Genomic DNA, 20,837 nt, shown 5'->3' on the forward strand with positions numbered 1-20,837 from the left:
CTCCACCCACACTTGCTCAATACCCAAGACTCCTCACATATCTATAACACCTTCTTCTTCTCAATTCTTGGTACTGCTTTTTCTCTGTGACCCCACACAACTTTGCTCTCCCCCATACTCCTGTTACACCTATGCCCCTTCTCCTCTACCTTCCTGGTCTCTCTTTCTCTCTGTGACACCACACACTCATGCTACCCTCCGAGGCTCCTCCCACATCTATTCCCCCTTCTATCTGCAACCCCACTCACATCACTCAGCCTGCCATTCTTGACACCTGTGCCCCCTCCTCTACCCTATGTCACTATTGCTGACCTCTTACTCTGCCTGGATGCACCTTTGTTCTACACACACACACACACACACGCACACACACACACACACACACACACACACACACACACACACACACACACACATCTAGAGCAGGTGCATTTACTTGGTTTGCTTGTTTACTTGACATATTCCATTCCATCTACCAGGATCAGAATAAATACCCTTCCTGCTGCACCAGGTACATTAACCCACCATCATTATAAGAAACATACATCTTTTTTTATACCACCCACTTGAACTATTCACAGTACTCGGCAGTCTACAAGTTTGCTGTGAAACGTTTCTTAATACAAAAGTTCCCTAGAACCAGAAAGTGCATATGATATCGCTGAAGATGTATATCTGGTGATTTTGTTAATTCTTGAACCTTGTGTTTGAGAGCGCATCAAAACAAGCATGAGAACATCAAGTTAGCAAGATTTTAATTTATTGGTGGCTCCTTATTGTGGCTTTGACAGAGCAACTGCTACACACAATATCATATTTTCATGCATAGAGGTGGGACGTTGAATAAAGCAGTCTGATTTTCAGTCGCTGCTGGCTCGAAAGCGTCCCTTGGCTGATTCAGTATCCGTGGCCCAAGGCATGGGACACTCCCTTCATCAGCTTTTCGAAGGCCAGCTGCTTGTGGCAGCTGAAGTCGGTTTGCAGGGTCATGGCCAGGCACACTATAACGATCCCACTGAAGAGCTGTAAGAAACAAATACCTTATGTGATTAAGGGAACACAATAAGCATTTTCTTGTCAAGATTTCAAATAATGAAGCTAGTGGCGGCTGAAAGATGTCGATCATCGGGACAGATTTACAAGAAGGTGCCGCAGCGTGGCACCGCAAGCCCTTTGGCAGCGCCACGCTACAGCACCTTCAGAGCACATGAATGCAACATATTTACAAGGATATGTTGCATTCCTGTGCTCTCTCCTGCGCTGGCGCACAACCTGCTGCCATACGCCAGCGCAGGCACCCTTGCACCTGGTGCATGGATGCCTGCGTCATGGGGGGATTATTTTTGTGCAGGAAGGGACACCTTCCTGCACAAAAACAACCACTACAGGCATTTTCCTCTTTCAAAGTGTGCTGTGGAATGCAGCATGCATTGAAAGAGGAAAAAAACAGGGAGAAATTAAAACATTTCTCCTCGTTGCGCCTCGCTACGGCACCCCTAGGGTGGTGAGCATACTGATGCCTTTCCTGGTCTACGAGTCCTCGTAAATCTGAAAGTGTGTATGGTTCCATGGGTGTTGCGTGGGAACACCCACAGCAACACCCATGGAACGCCCCTTTGACGCAAAGTGCTGCGTATAAAGGGGCCGTATTTACAAGGACAGGAAAAGCCATTCAGGGTGGATTTCCTGTCCTTGTAAATAGGGGGCAGTGTAATGCGCTGCCAGTGCGTCACACTAAGTGACATACTGGCAGCGCAAGGGGCTTGTAAATCTGCCCCCTCATTTTCTATACTACGCTCCTAAATGTGCATTTAATATTATAGCATTTTTTAAATGTAATCAGCGCGCACCTCTTACTACCACAACACTGTTCTGGCTGCAGCACATTTATTTGCATTTTCATCTTAATACCTTAATAGTTCAGGGCTCCTATTCAGAGCCTTGCAAAAAACTGAGATGACAGATAACATGTATCAACTTAGAAAGATGAGGATCTATACAGATAACGTCAGGGCACAAGTCGTGGTGTGCATGGTTAGGTGGCATCTACCTACTATTTTCACAGGGTAGACACCGTCCACCCTGCCAAGAATTTGCCCCCCCCCCCCCCGAAATATACTGAACTTGTACTGGTGGCATTTTCAGACCCTAGGACATGTTCAGCAGTGTCTGCCCATTGTCTGCTTTCCATTCTCAGCCTCAACGTGCCGGCAGCAAGGGGCTTTGATATTTTTACCTCTAGCTGGGCCAAAGATAAAGGCCGAAGATATGGAACCCTCGTCTTGTTCCTGTATCCTGGCTGGGCACGGTCTGGTGCCTCACTCAGGGGTTTATTTATGAGAGTCCTGTGTCACTTTTTCACCACATAAAGTGGTACATGTGTGATGCCGGGCTCTCATAAAGATATATAAAGCCACTCTGCGTGGTTTGAGTAGCCTCATAAATCATGAGCAAGGCGACTCAGTGCATATCACTGCTTTGCCTTATTCTGCACCTGGGAGGCGTTCCATGGGCATCGCGGGGGTTTTCCCACGCAACACCCATGCAATTTGATGCTGCCCCAGATTTACTAAAACATAAATACCTGGGGAAGCGCCAAATCTGTACACCTCCCGAGGTGAGGCGTAACGAGGAGAAATAACTTCATGTATCTTTGTTTTTTCCTTTTTTGATGTGTGCTGCATTCTGCTGCACACATCGAAAGAGGAAAACGCAAATTAGGATTGTTTTTGTGCAGGTAGGTGCCCTTTTCTGCACCAAAACAATGCTTTGGACTTTGTTCAGTCTCTGTACATAAGACATATGCATGCACTGTAAGAAAGTCAGATGTGTTGATCTGTCCCAGTATTTACTCAAATAAGAATTTTTAATACCACTAATATAATTCTTTTATACCGCTATTCACCTAAATGCAGGGTGACAGAGCTCTTTACATCACACATAAACATTATACATTGACTATAAACAATGTGAATGTGTAAATCAATGTTCAAGATGTGTTTTATAAGACACTGAGGGTTACAAAGTGTAGGAGTCACATGACCTTTATAGCCAACTGTGCTATATTAGAAGGATTACAATTTATGAACGGCAAATAACAAAAGGCTATCTGTGTTAAAAGCAGTAACCCACATATCTATCTACATAAAATAAAATTCTGACATCTGCATCTTACATGATGTGTTTAGCAGGAGACACATTAACCCTCTATGCTACTTTGATTCAAAACCGAGACTAGACAAAGTACAGATCTCACCAGCAAATGCATTAACTTCCAAAGTTATCTTCCCTGAGGTTTACTGGGCACACCAAAATCTCCCCTAAAATATCATAAAATGCATACTTTGCAACCAATTAAGCAGAACAGGTCGACTGTAATGTTTCTCCACGTTGCCAATTTCTTTGTGAAATAGTTAAGAAATTAAAATAAAGGGCATGTTTATGAAAATAGTCACCTTGTTGCGCTTCCCTGCTTTACTCGGAAAGGACAGGAATGTGCCATATTCAAGCAATACGATGCATTCCTGTCCTCCCCCCTGCACTGGTGCCGTTTCGGCAGCCTAGCGCCAATGCAGGCAACCGTGCATCATGGTGCAAGAGTGCCTGTGTTGTGGACAGGATTATTTTTGTGCAGGAAGGTGCCCCGTCCTGCATAAAAACAATCCAAAGAGGCATTTTGATCTTTCTATGTGTGCTGTATTCTGCAGCACATATGGAAAGAGAACAAAATGAGGAGAAATATACATATTTCTCCTTGTTACCCCTCACCTGGGGAGGCATATCTTTTTGGTGCATTCCCAAATCTGGGAATGCCTCAATAACCATGGGATTTGCGTGGGAACACCCATGGAATACCCTAAGGCAATGCAGCAATTTGCGCTGCTTCGCCTTACTCCAGATTTATAAAGCCATTCAAAGCCATGTAATATGGCTACATATAGCTTCATAAATCTGATTTAAAGGCTTGTGTCACTCATGTATCACTTTGTGTAGTGAAAACGTTATGCAAGCCTCTCATAAATATGCCCCCAAATGTATTCATTGAGGCCCAGACTTTTATTGGGTGCATCGCCCCTTTTTTGGCGCAACCCAAACACAAAATCTCATTTGTTAAATCTCATAATGCTCTTATATGTACTCATGGTAGACCTGCTAAACAAATGTTTGAGGTCTTAATATCCATGTGCGATGTCAGCCGCTGTGACGTCAAGTGCTATGATGTCACTTGAATACTGCCTATCTTGGTCAGTACCCCCACTTCTTTTTTTAGGACTTGTGTCCTGAGTAACATATTACTCTACGCTTACACACACGGAGAAAGGGAGAACAATATATATTAGATGAGCTCTATTGTCTATAAATACGTCGCAAATGTAGTTTCTGAATGTATTATAGTCACCTTGAAGTTTTCGGGATCAACGTAGAACTTGAGGGAATGAGAGATGCTCAGGTCCGCATAGTATTCTCGTAGATTGTCCAAATGTTTGGTTGAGTCAACGATGGACCGCATCACTTTGGCCCCATGGGCAAGAACCTTGGGGTTGCGGCAGATGGCGTCACAGCTGCTCAGATCACCGAAGTCGTGGAAATATCTTCGTGACCAGGGGTTTACAACAATGAGTCTGGAAGAGCAAAACACGTGCACACGAGCATGGAATTAATATTTTAGGTTTCAACCAAACAATCTTGCCGTTTAAATCTCAAACACGCACTCTTGGTAAATTTTAAAAGGGTCATTAAATAGCTTTAAGTTGCTTACCTGGCCAGACATTGGCCACCTAGGCTGTCTACATTAACTTTGCCTAAAATGGCGGCGATTTCTTTGCGATCCTCGGCTGTCAGGTGAACCATGGCGGCTGCGACGGTAGGAACTCAGTGAGGGATCCTGCAAAGAGAAGAGGATGCTCTCCAGGCTGGTGTGAGTGGGACTTAAATACTTGGCTTGAAGGTCCGCCTCATCTCATCTCTCTTTGAAATTGGCTCGAATCTGTGAACCATGGGCGGGTTTTTACTTGCTTAGCAACTATCAGTCCCCATCTGTTCAGAGATACTTCCGGACTCCCATCAGTTTCACAGTCTACACCAAACGACGAACCGTTCCTTTCAAAATGCCAACAGACAATAAATACCACAGCTCTATATGAATTACTTGTATTTTTTAATAAGTAGCATGTACTGAGACACAGGTCTTACTCTTACTGCTGCTAATTATTATACTAATTAATTAGCTACAAAGTAGTTGGTCTCTTTGGGGCAGATTTACAAGCCCCTTGCGCCACTTTTGCGTTACTTTTCCCATGATGCAAATGACGCAAAAGTGGCGCAAGGGGCTTGTAAATCTGCCTCTTGTCTTTGTCTTTACTGACATTTATTATGAAAACCTAACATAATTCTGTTCATGTTATTGACGTCACTACACGACCGCAGTTCAGAAAATGTGCTGTGGGTTTGTTTGCGCTTTATCACGGCCTGTGAGTTGCAAGCCAGTTAAGACATTTATCTACTAAACTTAGGGCTAAACCCCCTTGTGACGAGGAAGGCACTTGTAGAATCTACCTAATGCAAGACGCAGTCCCAACTGAAGAAATATCGGAGAAGGTCCTACCTCTCCCAGGGTCGTTTTAAGGGTTTTGGGGGCCCTGGGCCAAATGTATTTTGGGGGCCCCTGTTCGATACAGCTTTGAATTTATGATCCAAATTTGAGCTCTTTCATGCCCTCTTTTCAAAGGTCACTGACAGTCCACAGGCACACTCTTCTCAATTCTAAATGTGTTAACATCTAATATTCAGAGAATGTAGCATGTGTGTTTAATATTGTACAACAGCAGCAACTCGCTAAAATTACTGCAAATAATCTCTCAGACACCCTCCCGTTTCTCATATGTGAGGTCCTGTTTTCATCTAAAAGAAACTTTTTTAAAGGATGTTGCATGAAACATAAACACAACATTTCTAAGCAAAATATCCTTAATAGACTCTCACACATTAAAAATAAATAAAAGGAAAACGGTATTTGAAACAACCTGTTTTAGAATTATTTAACGCCATCGGGGCATACCAGAGCTGGCTCTAACAGGGGGCCCCCTGAAGGGCTGGCGCCCTGGGCCAGAGCCCACTTTGCCCATGCCTTAAAACGTCTCTGAGTCCTCTCCAACGCACTCTAACGAGCTGTGGACGTGAGCAAGGCTGACTGTACTTCCAAGATTTTGTGCCTGGGTCAAACTACTTATGACTGGAGCTATTTAAGGTCCTTGGTGATAAAAAAAAGGGGCTTAATGCAAAAACCTTTGAACACCATATTATAAAAGCAGATTGAAGTGGTTATCACTTGTGGCAAGACTATTTGTGCTTATTTAAGTAGACAGACAGCAGTGAAAGTACAGCCACACCATAACAAAATATTATAGTAAAAAACCAAAATAATAACAGCAGTACAACACAACATAATGAAAGAATAGCACATAACAATTATACAACACAACAATACAGAATACACACACGAAATGAATTAAAACAACACAATGCCACAAAGAGAAGTTCAAAATACATCACACCAATACCATTCAGCACAACAAACAATATGGTAATACTCTAACACAAAACAATACACTGCAGAAGTTTTGTTTTGTTAGGCCCGGTTTTTAATGTGTGTTCCGGTGCTGTGGTTCTATTTTGCTGGGTTGTGGTTGTGTATTTGTTCTGTTTTGTAGGGTTTTGTTGCCTTGTTACACAATTTTGTGCTTTTGTGAAAAGTGTGCTATTGTGTTGTGGTGAATTGTATTGATGTATTTTGTTGTGTCACTGTAATCTGTTCCCATTATTCCGTTGTTTAGGGGTAGTTCTGATTTAGTAAGGTTGTGCCATTATATTATTTTGGGCTGCATTGCTGTCTTCTGTTTTTCTGGCAAATATTTAGGTTATGTTGCCGTTTTGTTGTGGTGGCGTGTTGATGCTATATTTCATATATAGTGGTGCTGCTGTGTTGTTCTGTGATGTTTTTTTGTTGTGTTAGTGCATTGTATTCTCATGTTGCACAGTGCATGTTGTGCTGGTTTCTATTTTGATTGTTATGTCTGCCTATTTTTTATTGTGTTGTTATCTTGCTTTATTTTATTTTATAGTGTAATGCCACTCTGTAAGTGGCATTAAAGATGTTGATAAAAGCTGTTGCATTTCGAGAAAAAAAGATTTTTTTTTTTAAAGTTACAATGTCAAACAACAGTTTACCCATACCAAAGACGATAACACTCTACTCCTTTCTTCAACCTCTTAAGACACTAGGGGGCATATGAATCTAAGAATCCCGGCACTCTAGAGTTACAATAAATTGGTAGGTGTATAACCTCAGTCAGTCTCTATATGTAAATTTCAAAATTCTGTACATTCATAGGTTGAAGATCAGAGATAAATCCATACACAGAGGATTTTTTCTGAATCAAACTTTGAGAATTTAATATGTGGCAAAAGTGATTTGGCAATAAAGCTAAAAACACCACCAAGTTTATTAGATTCAGGACTGAATCCAGATGTAAGTAATCCCAGGAAATAGAGGACCAGCAGAATGTTCATTTGGTGATTATGTGCAACAGTCCCGATGAGCATGACCAGCCGGCACGTGTTTCGTCACATCCAGTGACTTCCTCAAGGCTTTTTCATTTATCGAAAGAAGCTTGGTGATCCTGGATAAACCGAGTATATGGTAAAATTATCAGCCAGGTAGGTCTTTCAATTCGTTTTCATAAAAAATAGAGAATGTCCATCATCATATATATGAGGGCATGTAATTGTCATACGAATAATTATCCGGACCATTCACTTAAAGAGCAATGTAGTAACTGCTGCGGTAAAGAGAATTGGTGTCCGAGACGTAGGACGGCGCTCGTGTTTAAACCAGTTCTTCTAGGGCTTATCATAGCCCCGGTGATCCAATGCTAATGCTATAACAAAATTTCTTATCCTGGAGTTCTTGAACAATACTAAATGTTTCTACATTAGATAGATCTGGGCGATGACCCAGAGTCATTGAGGGTGTGTACTGTGCTCTGCTTGATTGTGCATGTGTGCCATCGTGGCCATCTCCACCCATCCCTCCAGTACCAGGTGGTCACTCACCCTGTTGCGGTTGTGTTGTGTCCTGTCGAGCAGTGTCTGGTTCCTTAACTCCGGCCACAGTATCCACACTGATGACTGTCGACACCAGCTCCTCCATGTCATCCAGCACAAGCTGTGGTGCTAGGCCCCCACCTCCATTCTGCATTGCTGCCTTCTGGTTGGCTGCGAGTTTCTCTTTGGTCTTCCGCTTGATGTCATTCCATCGCCTCTTGACCTCGTCCATTTTCCTCTTGTGCTCTCCGACGGCATTCACCTTATTCACGATGTCCCGCCATATTCCATTTTTGGTGCCCAATGACATGTTGGAGGTGACGAACAGTTGTTGATGGTGTTCCATCACCTCTGTGGTCCTGTTCGCCTGTGGACTGAACTTAGTCTTCCACTTCTTTTTGGGCTTGCCCTTCCCTGTCCCCGAGGTCCCGGGCTGGTCGTCTGGGGTGCTTGTGGGGTTGCGCTCGTCCTCTGTGCCTGCTCCGGCTGCCTCCATGGTGCTTGGGTGTTGGTCAGTTTGTGTTTGGGTGTTTTTTCTACTTTTATGGTGATTTTTACCACCTGCCAGGTGTGTGTTGCAGGCCTGGCGCTGCTGATCGCTAATTTCCTTATCGTGCTTTGGCCCATCACAGGTTTTTTCGCATTGGGGTTTGTGTTTTCATCTCCGTCGAGGTGGTTGTATCGCAGGCATTGTCAGCGGTTTTGCATGGGACCGCATTGTTGTGAATTCCACGTTGACACAGGGTTATTTTCCCGTGATAGGCTGCGATGTGTAAAGTTGCGTTAACATTTTTTGATGATGTTTAGCACACGTTCTTATGAATATACCCCTAGGGATAGTAACACATTAACTGAGCACTACTAGTGCTACGATTCATTTCTGCCACAGTTTTGGCTGTCTAGAGCCTAACAGATTTGATGATCTGGAGCATTGCTTTTTTACCACCTAGGAAAGTGGCAACTGGTTGCTTATGACAGTAACTCTCAAGGCATGCTCCACTTTTGCCTGGAAATGTAGCAACATTTGTTGACATTTCAAAAGTAAACAACAGAACATAACACACTGACCTACACAAAGCAACATATCAACCCAAAGCATAATGGCACATCACGATAAAATATTTTTAAAAAACACAACACAACTGCAATACAACACAACAAAAAACCAACGATTAAGCAGCACAAAAGTAGAGGAGCACAAAAGAAAGAGCACATCACCACCACAAAAAAATGGCACACAACAAATATGCAAACATTTTCTTGTCACATATTACCATCTCAAGAATCCTGTTTTTATAACACATTGGTAAGAGTTATTCGGAGCAAGCACTGCATTAATCTATCACTGAGGATGTTAAATGGCACCAGTCAAAATATTTGGACTGTCAAGACATTTCACATAAAGTGAGTGGTGCAAATGCAAACTTAAGGTCTAGACTCTCCCACTGTCCTTGGGCTGCCTGTTGTCTTCTATAGTTGAAAACTTGAAGTAACACTACTTTACCAGGTTAGATAATTGTAAATGAATGCTTGTGACAGAAACATTAAAGGAGTGTACTGGTTTTGGCTTGCCATGTAGAAGCACTTGTAGAGATACACAGCACTGGCTGCACCAACAAGGGTGAAAAACTAAAGCCTGACACCGAACAAAGTGTTACCATGCACTGCATTTATCATGATGCATCGGGGCAAACTGAGTGCTGGAGTGTGAGGCAGTGTGCGCCCACCCCCCTCCACAACTAAAACATAACAGAATGCAACACAACACACACCATAAAAAACAACCAAAATCACGTTGCAAGAATGCAGCACAAAAAAAGAACAGAACTGCAGAAAATACTACAGTATTCATCACTACCACAAGATTATGCCGCATAACGAATATGAACAAACATTATTGTCAAACATTACCACCTCCAGAAACATACATGTTGTGGTAAAAGGTGTTAGCGTCAAGTTCTGTCCTACTTACCGTCAAAGACATGCAAAAATTCCAGTCTAAAATGTTTTATGATCTGGTTCGAATCTGCAAGAAATTGTGGCACAGATCATGCCTCGAATTAGCACTTCAAATGCTCACTTGGTCTAGCCCTTGGAGCACTCTGATGTAACTGAAGGAGACATGCAGTGCTTTTTAAAACTCCCAAGAAGAAATAATGCAAACTGTATTCCCTCTTCGTTTGCTTTTAGGGCACATCTTTCCTTGCAATCACTAGAATGGGAGACTCAAAACATGCACAAAGTACTGGATAACAAGAACTTACCACAGTTCCTTAATGCAAATATATGCCAGGATTAGTATTAATAGGGCACTCTTGTGCTTCTTCTTTAGTGGAAATATTCAAGACTCCAATATTTAAGTTACATGCAGTTCAAATGTGTTATCAGTTGTGTTTTAGTTACATGTTTAGGGGCTTATTTATGAGAGCCCTGCATCACTTCTGCACCACATAAAGTGATGTTTATATGATGTAGGGGTCTCGTAAAGAGGTATGAAGCCATGCAAAGCAACCCTACATGGGTTTGAGAGGTCTCATCAATAATAAGTTAGGCGATGCAGCGCAAATCGCTGCATCACCATATTCTGCGTCCGGGAGATGTTACATGGGTGTTGCAGTGGGTAAACCTGGGGAAGCGTCAAATCTGTATGCCTCTCGAGGTGAGGTGTAATGAGGAGAAATAGGTTTATTTCTCCTAATTTTTCCTCTTTCCATGTGTGCTGCATTCTGCAGCACACATTGAAAGAGGAAAATACCTTGTAGGATTGTTTTGTGTGTGGGAAGGTGTCCCTTCCTGCACAAAAACAATTCCTGCGTGCAATGAAGGCACACTTTCACCATGGTGCAAGGTGCCTATGATGGCGCTAGGCTACCGAAACGGCACCAGCAAGGCAGAAGAACAGGAATGCACCATATTGCTTAAATATGGTGCATTCCTGCCCTTTTGCTTTGGCATAGGGCATCACAGCAAGATGCCTTGCTGCGCGACCCCATGCAAAAATGCCATAAATGAAGCCCTTAATATTGTTTAGTGTGGCAGAAAATATATTTCAAACAGGAAAATGTGGAAATTGAAAATGGAATACACTGTTGGAAAAATTTGCTAAAAAAGTTAAAAATAGAAAATTATGGGCCAGATTTATCAATATTTGATGCAGCGCAAAGCAGAATGACAACTTGCTACGCTGCATCAAATGGCTAGGACAAGAATGCCCCATACTTACCAAGATATGGCACATTCTTTCTCCTCTCACTGTGCTGGTGTACTATGTGCTGCCTAGTGCCAATGCAGGCACCCTAGCCATGGTGCAAGGGTACCTACAATGCGGGTAGGATTGTTCTTGTGCATGTAGGGCTGCATTCCTGCACAAAATCAATCCTGAGAAACTTTTTCCTCTTTTTAAGTGTGCTGCAGAATACAACAATGAAACGTCAACCAATACTGTACATTTGCAGTCAAGAGCAACACATTATTTTGAAGTTTTAGCGACAAACAACTATTTATAACGTTTTAGGGTGGTAAAGTACTGCTGTTCAAGCTTTTCAACTATTGAAGAACTCATTTAGCCCAATATTGTGGCAGAGACCTGTTTTAGATTTCCACTTTTAGTGCCTTTTTTATATGATAAAGCTTATGTTCCCTGTCATAGTTTTGGTCAGAAGAATGTTTCAAATAGTTGAAGAGCTGGAGTATGGGGTGTGGCTTCCGCGCTGAGCGAAATGGCGACGGACCTCTGAGCTCCCTCATGTAACAGAGCAAAAAGACTACAAATAAACACTTTTATGGCAGAATTATGCAAGCCTGGGAATACCTTCCAGGTAGTGTTTACTCCTGCATAATTTTTGGCCGAAGCTTAACCCAGAAGAGGCTTCATATATGCCCGCGAGATGCAGCGGTGAGTTCTGACAGACACGAGCGGCAGCTATTTTGCAGTGCACCACTCACTTTCTCTGCCACTTCAGAAATATATTCACCATAAAAACATATACCCAGAGAATTCAGCACTTTTATTATCATTAGTTGCCATAATTTCTGGAAGATTCTGTAGGCTTTTGCTTACTTTGACTCTATTGCACATTTGATGTCCAGTGGGTAAATGACCGCCATCTTGTCTGCGTGCCGTTTGTTCCTCAAAACTCTCTGTAAGCACAGTTTGGAACAAGCTCTTCAACAGTGTCACTTTTGAATTCTGCAGCCTTACTGTTGATATTTATAATGGACCACTTCTACAATTTCAGCACAATTGTGTCTGATATTGTCTTCTGCTCTTCTCACAGAAGTTATTTACCTTCCAGATGCAACATATATTATATTGTGGTCCTGAGAATGCCAAGTCTTTGAATTTTCTAGTTGTGACACTAGCTAATTATTGTTTTATTACTATTATATATTTCTTAAGGTTGTTAAGGTTGTTGCACCACAATTTTACTGACTGCCTCCTAAAGGCGTCATCGCCCTGTATGGGTAGCACGGGGTCCTTTCAAAGATCTCAGTTTTAATCTTCATACTGCATCCCAATAGCTAGTTACATACTTACCTCTATGAAACCTACTTCTTCTGGCACAAAACGTAAAAGGGAAAAAAATGACTCTCTATCACCCATTATGTCCTCTTGTAATGCTGTTTTAGACACTATTCTGAATGAGATAAGGGGACTCAAACTTTTCATGTGTGCTACTAATGAAAACCTTCAACAAATAGAGGACCATTGGATCATCAAATGCTACAATGGGGTGATTGGTTCCCACTAAGGACAATTGTGGACCTATCACTTGTGCGGGCCACACAACTAATACCCAATTCCCTACACAATGAGAGGCAATGCAAGGCATGATTCTTCATTGCAAAGACATATTTTAATAAAGCAGTCTTTTGCACATGTTAAGGAATCTACTAACATTCTTGTCGTCCGGACCAAGTGGTGCCTGGGGTAAAGGAGCCTGATGAGGTATCCAGCTAGGATTTTTCACAGACTCTTTTTGTGTTTCCCCTGAAACACCCGGGACAGTTTTTAGCGCTTGTGTCCTACGCTCTACCATTAATGAGAAAGTCTGCTGAGTTTTAGTTTCATTTTACTTGTACCAGGGAAATACTGGGTATTTGGGTAAGTTTGTTACGGGGAATGTTTAGGGAGTGGGTGGTGGTACAAATCCGGCCATTTTAATGCCAGGCTTTCACGAGCTAGGTCTGCAGCAATTTTACTTTCCTGGTAAGGTACGCCGCTGTATGCCGATACCAATGTAATGCTGGTATCTGGTCAGTGCTTAATTTGAGCCGGTTCTTTCCGGTACTGAGCACCGGCACTTAATTGGTTTCCGGTGCTCGGCACCAGCACCTTATTGTCAACACCACACTTAGGGCAGTCTGCCACAAGGTGGCGCTGCTCATGTAATTTAGAGATGAGCAGTATAACAGTTGTTCAGGAAAACAATGTACATTAAAAAAAATTGCTCAGACCTGCCTCCCCAGCCATTCCTTTAGCTTTAGGGACCTGGAATAATCGGAACAGTCGCATTTACATGCGGGAGAGATGGTTAGTAGTTTTTTTGACAGCGATGACTGGGGCGATGGGGGGTGCAAGCTGCAGTGGCCACCTGGCCAGAGCCCTGGCACTTCATATTTTACAAATTAAGCACTGTATCTGGTGCAGCTTTGGACTGACCGCCGAAGCACTGCTACTTTACCACATTAGACAGTGGTAAATGGGTGCATAAATTTGATCTTGAATGTTAAGCAAAAGTGTTGCTATTGACTGAAATTGTAGCTGCATTTGTTGACATCGCTAAATTAAGTAAATACTAAAGCATGATGACCCTTTTATACATACAACTACTCATTTTAAATGCCATAGAGATCTGTCTGGTTTAACGTAGATGAAAGGTTGAATGTGTTCTTATGAAATGAGTGTAATGGAGTTTACATAACTTTTATGATCTTTCAGTTGCTCAGCACAGCACCACTGCCCTCTCACTAACTGTTTCCATACAAACTTACCCAAATGCACAGTCTTCCCCTGGTACAAAGTAAAATGCAACTAAAACTCAGCACAATTCTCAGTAGTGGTGGTGGGTAGGACACATGCTCTAAAAACTGTCTCATGTGCTCCAGGGGAAACACTAAAAGAGTTTGTGAGAAAGCCCAGCTGGATACCTCAACAGGATTATTTCCTCCAGGCACTAATTCGGCAGGACAACAAGAATATTCATAAATTCCATAAAATGTGCTACAGGCTACTTTATTAAAAAATGTCTTTGCAATAAAGAAACATGCCTTGCAGTGCATCTCATTGTGTAGGAAATTGGGTTATTAGATGTGAGCCCTGCACAAGTAATAGGTCCACAATTGTCCTTACTCTGAGCCCATCACCTCATTGTAGCATTTGACTCTTTCAAGGTAGCAAGGAAGAGCCGTACAAAGCCTACTCAGGGGAGGTGGTATGGAGGTGGTATGGGTTAGTAATCCCCATTCACTAGCACACAATAATATCACTCAATATATGACTTTCTAATCAGTCCTTTTCTTTGGAAAAAGGAGAAGTTATTTATTATACACACACTACTAAATACTACTTAATAATTTACAAATATGTACATTAACAGATGAAAAATACTATAGATAATATCTCATGTTCAACATTGACCACCTCAAGGGGTCATGCTCACATATCAAGTAAGTCAATTTGCTTTGTTAAGGTTCAAGAGAAACAAACTATGTTAAAATCATCATTTTGCATGTAAATGCAATCATCAAACTATAATCCTGTGTGAATACATTTATTAATGCTAGTAAAACATATACACTGTGCAAAATAATTCTTGTCAAACCAATAAATAATTTAAAATATGCAATGAATGTGTTTGTGTATTTTTTTCGCTCATCCTAATAAAAACCTGACAACAAAATCCTCTTATTTAGGGTCTGCTATGTCAGCAGGAAATATTCGGAGCCACCCAAAACTTTCAATCTACTTACATTGATTACAAACCAGTATGAAAATGACGATATTGCGCTAGGCGTAGGCTACATCAGACAATCGTGTAGAGCGGAAAAGCATCATTACAGTACCAGATACATAACGTGCAAATGCTGGAGCAGGGTTTTCTGTCAAAATCTGATCATCAGCTTATATTTTTAAATGTCATGATTAAAATTATTAATAAATAATTACTAGATATTAATTTTGTTGAAGTTTCTGATTAATCAACCTTACTAATGAAAGAATTACACGTGGGAATGCATTTATGTTGCTTTATTAATACGTGAACTAAGTTGGTGAGCAAATTAATAAAATAAGTGTTGCTAAATTGCTATTTGTTATGTGTTTGCGCTTTAAAATAACGTGCTTTAATGCTTCTTTATGTCGCAGATGGCTAGATAATTACATACACATAAGGGTATTAGTGGGAATTAACACTGTGTAATCATTATGATGTAGTAACGTTGTTTTGTGTTTCTTTTAATTAAGATTGTCCATTCTGGCCTAGTCAAAGATGGCCGACAATTACAGCCTGCATTTGAGTAGCTGAAATACGAAGAGAGGCCTCGCTGAATATGGTTGAAATCCTGACCTCGGCCTCTGTCTGTATTAAAAGTTTCCGTGAGGACAGCAGCTCTGGGCTTGCCGCCAGTTGTCACCAGTTATCCTTGGGAGAGTAAAAAGCCACAATGAACTTTGACAAACTTGCGGTGGCTTCACTATGATTCCGAGGAAGAGCATTCATGGATGTTACATTTTTTAGTTTGAGCTTCCTTCTTCCGTGTTTTTATTTTTGAGATTTTCGAGAGTGGAGGTTTTTCTAAATGTTGCGAGTCAACATCCTTTCCTGCTCGCTCTGCTCAACGGCTCAACGGACGTTTAGAGCTTGTTTGTAACTTTTAATGTGTTAGTTTTCCTATAAATATTGTTAGACTAGAGAGGGTCTAAGGCCACTTCTTCCCGAACCTATGCTCGTGAGGATCGACGCTGATTGAGAGGACGGCGACTCGGGAGACTTTACTGAGAGACCTGTCCTGACCTAATTACGACATTTAGCTAGAATAGGTAACTATGAGAATAATGATTTTGCTATTGATTGACTTTCATTTGAACTAATTTAGATAAAAATAACCTTTTGTTTGAATCACAGTGTCGGGTGGTTATTTCTTTGTCGATTTATTGAATTTCCAAATATGTTTTTATTGTTTAAATCATGACTCGAGACATATCAATTAGGTCGCATTGACCTCAGTTTAGATGCAGATTGATTTAGGAGTTCTCTCGTATATCCAGTGTGGATAGAGTAATAGAATAAATATTAGTGTGATGGGCCCTAGCGTATGATGAGTGTGTGTGCGTATGACTGTGGAATTACTCTGTCCGTGGAAGTAGGGAGAATTTATATGCTCCGATCTGCAGCACAAACACAAGGTCGTCCCCTGTACTAACCCTACATGGCACTGTCTTTTATGATTAAACAAGACCTTTAATCAGTAAATAACTTTATCCTAAGTCTAAGTGCTCCAGAGAGGAAAAGTGCAACCTCAAAGCAAACTGTGGGGGATGATAACATTTGTAAGTATATCAAAACTGTCCTTACTTGTGCGAATTAATTATTTCTTACCAGCCGAAGAATATATCTGGACCTTAAGGCCTGATAAAAATCACATAAAAAAAATAAAGTGAAAAATGTCTTGATCCGAAAAGCTATCGCAGGAACACGGTTTTAAATGACTCAGCTTATAAAATCCTTTGGGAACAGCTAAAGACTAATGAATTAAGCTAAACCTGAAACTTTTAAATAAAAAACGATGGTGGGCATTGGTGACAAGGTTCCTCCTAGGGGCATGTTTTCAGCAGAATATATTGTTTCACTGTAGGTTTAAGTACCTCCTAATCCCCTCTTTCGTGTTGCCAAATGGTTAGGAATATGGTTTTTATATCGTGCATCTCCCCTGGCCATAGCTGTCTAGGGTTGGTAAACAGATCTATACATCTCACACTCTTCAATATCAGCTAAACCATGGCATGTCAGGTGCACCAGCAAGTGATCTACAATCCTCAATCATACGCTGATTTAATTTAGGAGTGTGTTGTTGGAGGAGAGAGGCCACAGACCACAAGCCCCACCACCCATTGCGGCAGGAAGCCACCAATGCAGCCAGTCCACACTTGGAGTTGCTGTTAAAAAATCACCCGGGGCTCCCACTATGTGAGACGTTCCCAGGCACGTGCCGGAGAAGATTGGGCCTAGAGCGGGCCCATCTGTGCCCGTCCACGGCCGGATGAGGCTGGGCTGGGCCACCCCCCTTGGCTGTGGTTCTTGGCAAAGGAGGTTGGTGAGTTCTATTTTGGACATCAATTTCATAATCACAGTGAAGATGGTGGAACTGAAAAATGTGAGGGACAAGGAAGGTTCCCCCAATAGACCCCAAGGTACTAATATTGAATCTTTCTTGGTGCGTGCTGGAAGGGAAAATTACGCTGGCAGAACATCGAATATTGTTGGAAATGGGCGATATTAACATAACTCCTGCAGATTCTGTCCCTTGCAATGATTCTGTAACGGTCCAAATTGAAACTACTTGAAGGGGTGAGACTGTCTTCGAGGACCTGCTAGCTGCTCTAATTTTGCCCCACCTGTCCATATCCAATGCGGGTGGACTACCAATGAAGAGGAAAAAGAAAACTAAATATATGGATACAAGTCAAGCACCACATACTATATCAAAAAAGGCCCCAAATGCACAACACATTGGGGGGGGGGGGAGGGGGGTCATGGCCAATCCAATTGTTTACTAGCACAGATAACCTCCATTTATGCTACTCTGCTATGGCCTAATTTGGACTCGGATTATATAATCAGTAAATTTGAGTCTATATTGATTACTAGTCTTTCAACTTTATTGGTTAGACTCAGTAAACTGTTAATTCTTCAGAATTCATTGGATAGCATCAGAGTGCAAGATGCTTCGGAGAGGCCCACAATATGGAGCAACAGCACGAGACAGGGTTGTCCTCTTTTTCCGTCATTATACGCCATAGTTGCAGAACCCTTGGCCCTTGCACTGAGGGAATACCATGGGCATTGGGGCATTTGTTTCCCTACCTATAATTTAATCATGTCCACTTACGCTGATGACATGTTATCATATGCTAGGAATCCTGCCACCAACCTTTCCCCTTTAATTCGTGAAGTTATAAAATTTGGTGGAATATCAGGGTTAAAAATGAATTGGATTAAATCCATCATATTTCCACTAACCCCCTCTATGGTCCCCTTTGATTTTGACTACACTTTACAATGGGTGAAGTAGTCGGTCAGATATTTGGGTATACAGGTTCACACTGATTCAGAATTGGTACTGCGTGACAACTATGGCGGGGCGCTCACTAAACTAGAAAGTGATATTGATAGGTGGATTAAGCTACCTCTCTCCCTAGTTGGTTGCATATCTCTTATGAAGATGATAGCATTGCCTAGACTGTTGCTTCTCTTTACTAACATCCCATATGGAGGTTCCCCCCCACTATTTCAAAAACCTCAAGGCCCTGATGGTGAGATTGGCTTGGGCGGGGAAATCCCCTAGGGTCAAGATGGATACACTTACACTTCTATATTCGATGAGTGGACTAGGCGCCCCAGATCTTAAGCTCTACTATAGAGCTGCTCAGGGCTCGCATGCTTATTACTGGTGCCATGGACCGCATTCTCTCCCGCACCTTGTCATAGAGAGAATTGCGTCTGATCTGTCCCCGCTCCCCAGGCAACTTACTCAGCCCCCCAACAGGCACTATGGCGTTCTCGATTCTATAAACTCGATGGTCCATGCATGAAGTGAATTACTGAAGAGGAAGGCGTGCACTCTGCTTTACTACCCACTACTCCCACTGGTTTGGTGTCAATTGTTTTCATTTAGTTCTGAAGTAGCGGTCACAAAAGCGTTTGGGAATCTCCAGATTCATGATATGGGTGATTTATTTTTAGACGGCAGAGCTCGGACTTTGGAGGAGGTTTCCACTGCAGAGCACAGTGCTAGCACCTTAGTGAAATTCCATTATTTCATGGCGCGGCATGCCCGGAGAGCGATAGTGTGAGATGAATATTTGGAGCCCCCTGCTTTCTCGTCTTTCACTTACCTTATGTGTGCCAAGTCCCCGTATAAGTTGGTCTCCAATATATACACTATGTACCTGGAATATTGCCGTGCTAACTACTCGCCGCCAAGAGCGCAGTGACAGATGAACTTGGAGGCTCCCATCGATGATAGTCAATGGAAGTACTGCTGCGAGGTCACTCAATCAGTTACATTAAATCGCAGGCATAGATTAATACATTTTAAGTTTTTAAATAGAACATATTATACACCTGCTCGTCTCCATGGATATGGCTTACGAGACTCCAAAAGATGTGAGCGTTGTGGGACAAGCGGTGCAGATGTTTTCCATACGGCATGGATATGTCTACAAATTGCGGCTTTTTGGACCCAGATTTTCCAGGAACTGGGGAACATTGTGGGAATTCCACCTACACCAGACACCCTATTGGCCCTATTGGGATACACTAAACCACAGCCTAAAGGAGTTAGGAAGCTTTTGGGTCTGGGGCTCCTTCTGGCTAAGAGGCGGATAGCTATTTGCTGGGCGCGAGGTCCTCCACCCTCTATATTGAAGTGGGAGAAAGATTAGATTTTTTGCAACACGCAGTCCGAAACATATAGCGAGCTTATGCCTCCACAAATTCGCCCCAAGGATTTCTGGGGGCTGTTTAAATAGTATTTGCTGTCAAGGGAGGAGAATGGTACGGACGATGTGTAATCTCACGGTGCCGTAGTTTTCCGCTCAAACCCAAATGTGTCACTATGGGTGATATTGTTGTACATGGTCATCATTTTTTCAATTGCAGAGATGTTCGTTACAAAACATTTGTGATTGGGATGTGTTATTTAAAAAGCCACTACTGTGCCTATTGTTTATTTTTACGGGTTTACACACTTGGGGATGTTTTCATCTTTGTTTCACTGCTTACACAATATTTCCCCTTGTTATAATGTAATGGATGCTGTAATATGTATATGTTACCCCCACTTTCTGCTGGTGTTTCACTGTTTTGTGACTTTAGTCTGGCTGGCACCCTCCTATTCAGGACCCCAGCCTAGCTGCTTCCTCTCTAAATTGATTCCATGTACTTTAGGTACACTCCAGATTGGATTCTGGGGTACCCTTGTGAGTCCCTAGTATATGGTATACTATGTACCCAAGGCATAGGTACCCCAGAGGCCTACCTGGGGCGGAAGCATGTATTGTGCCACCCCTGGAAAGCCCTCCAAAATGACAGCCCAAGTCTGCTACTGCAGCCTGGGTATGGTGGTTTATACACCCCTTACTGAGGTAAAGGGTCACTATACCTCACCATATCCTGCACATAGAAACCTATCAGTCACCGCTATGGCAGGCCTTATCAATCCTGAAGGCAGGGTGCTTGGTTATATGTGAGAGGGTGCCTAGGCATGAGGGGCTGGGTGGGTGCACTCTCAGAGTGCTTTGATGTCTGCACTGGGGGCACATTTGGTGTACCTGTGCATAGCCCAGCTCAAACCGGTTGCAGGGGCTCTCAGCCCCTGCTCTGGTGTGAAACTGGACAAAGGACATGGGTGGGTCCACAGAGTTTGTCCCACCCCTTCTTTGGGTATAAAGTAGGAACTCCTGGCTACAGGACTTTAGATTTACCTGGACAAAACTCTGCTACAGAAACCAA

The 20,837-nt window shown here is 42.4% G+C and overlaps 1 protein-coding gene across 1 annotated transcript; it reads right to left on the reverse strand.

The window, feature by feature from the left end:
- Positions 1–743: 743 nt before the first annotated feature.
- Positions 744–5,095, reverse strand: LOC146789832 (hemoglobin subunit beta-2). The gene is made up of 3 exons (XM_085632191.1): positions 4,760–5,095; positions 4,400–4,622; positions 744–1,023 (listed from the first exon to the last, which is right to left on the reverse strand). Exons 1-3 carry the CDS (start codon positions 4,849–4,851, stop codon positions 898–900), a joined length of 441 nt encoding a protein of 146 aa, XP_085488317.1. The 5' UTR covers positions 4,852–5,095; the 3' UTR covers positions 744–897.
- Positions 5,096–20,837: the final 15,742 nt, after the last annotated feature.

This window comes from Triturus cristatus, chromosome 10 (assembly GCF_964204655.1).
Source record: "Triturus cristatus chromosome 10, aTriCri1.1, whole genome shotgun sequence".
NCBI classification, from domain to species: domain Eukaryota; kingdom Metazoa; phylum Chordata; class Amphibia; order Caudata; family Salamandridae; genus Triturus; species Triturus cristatus.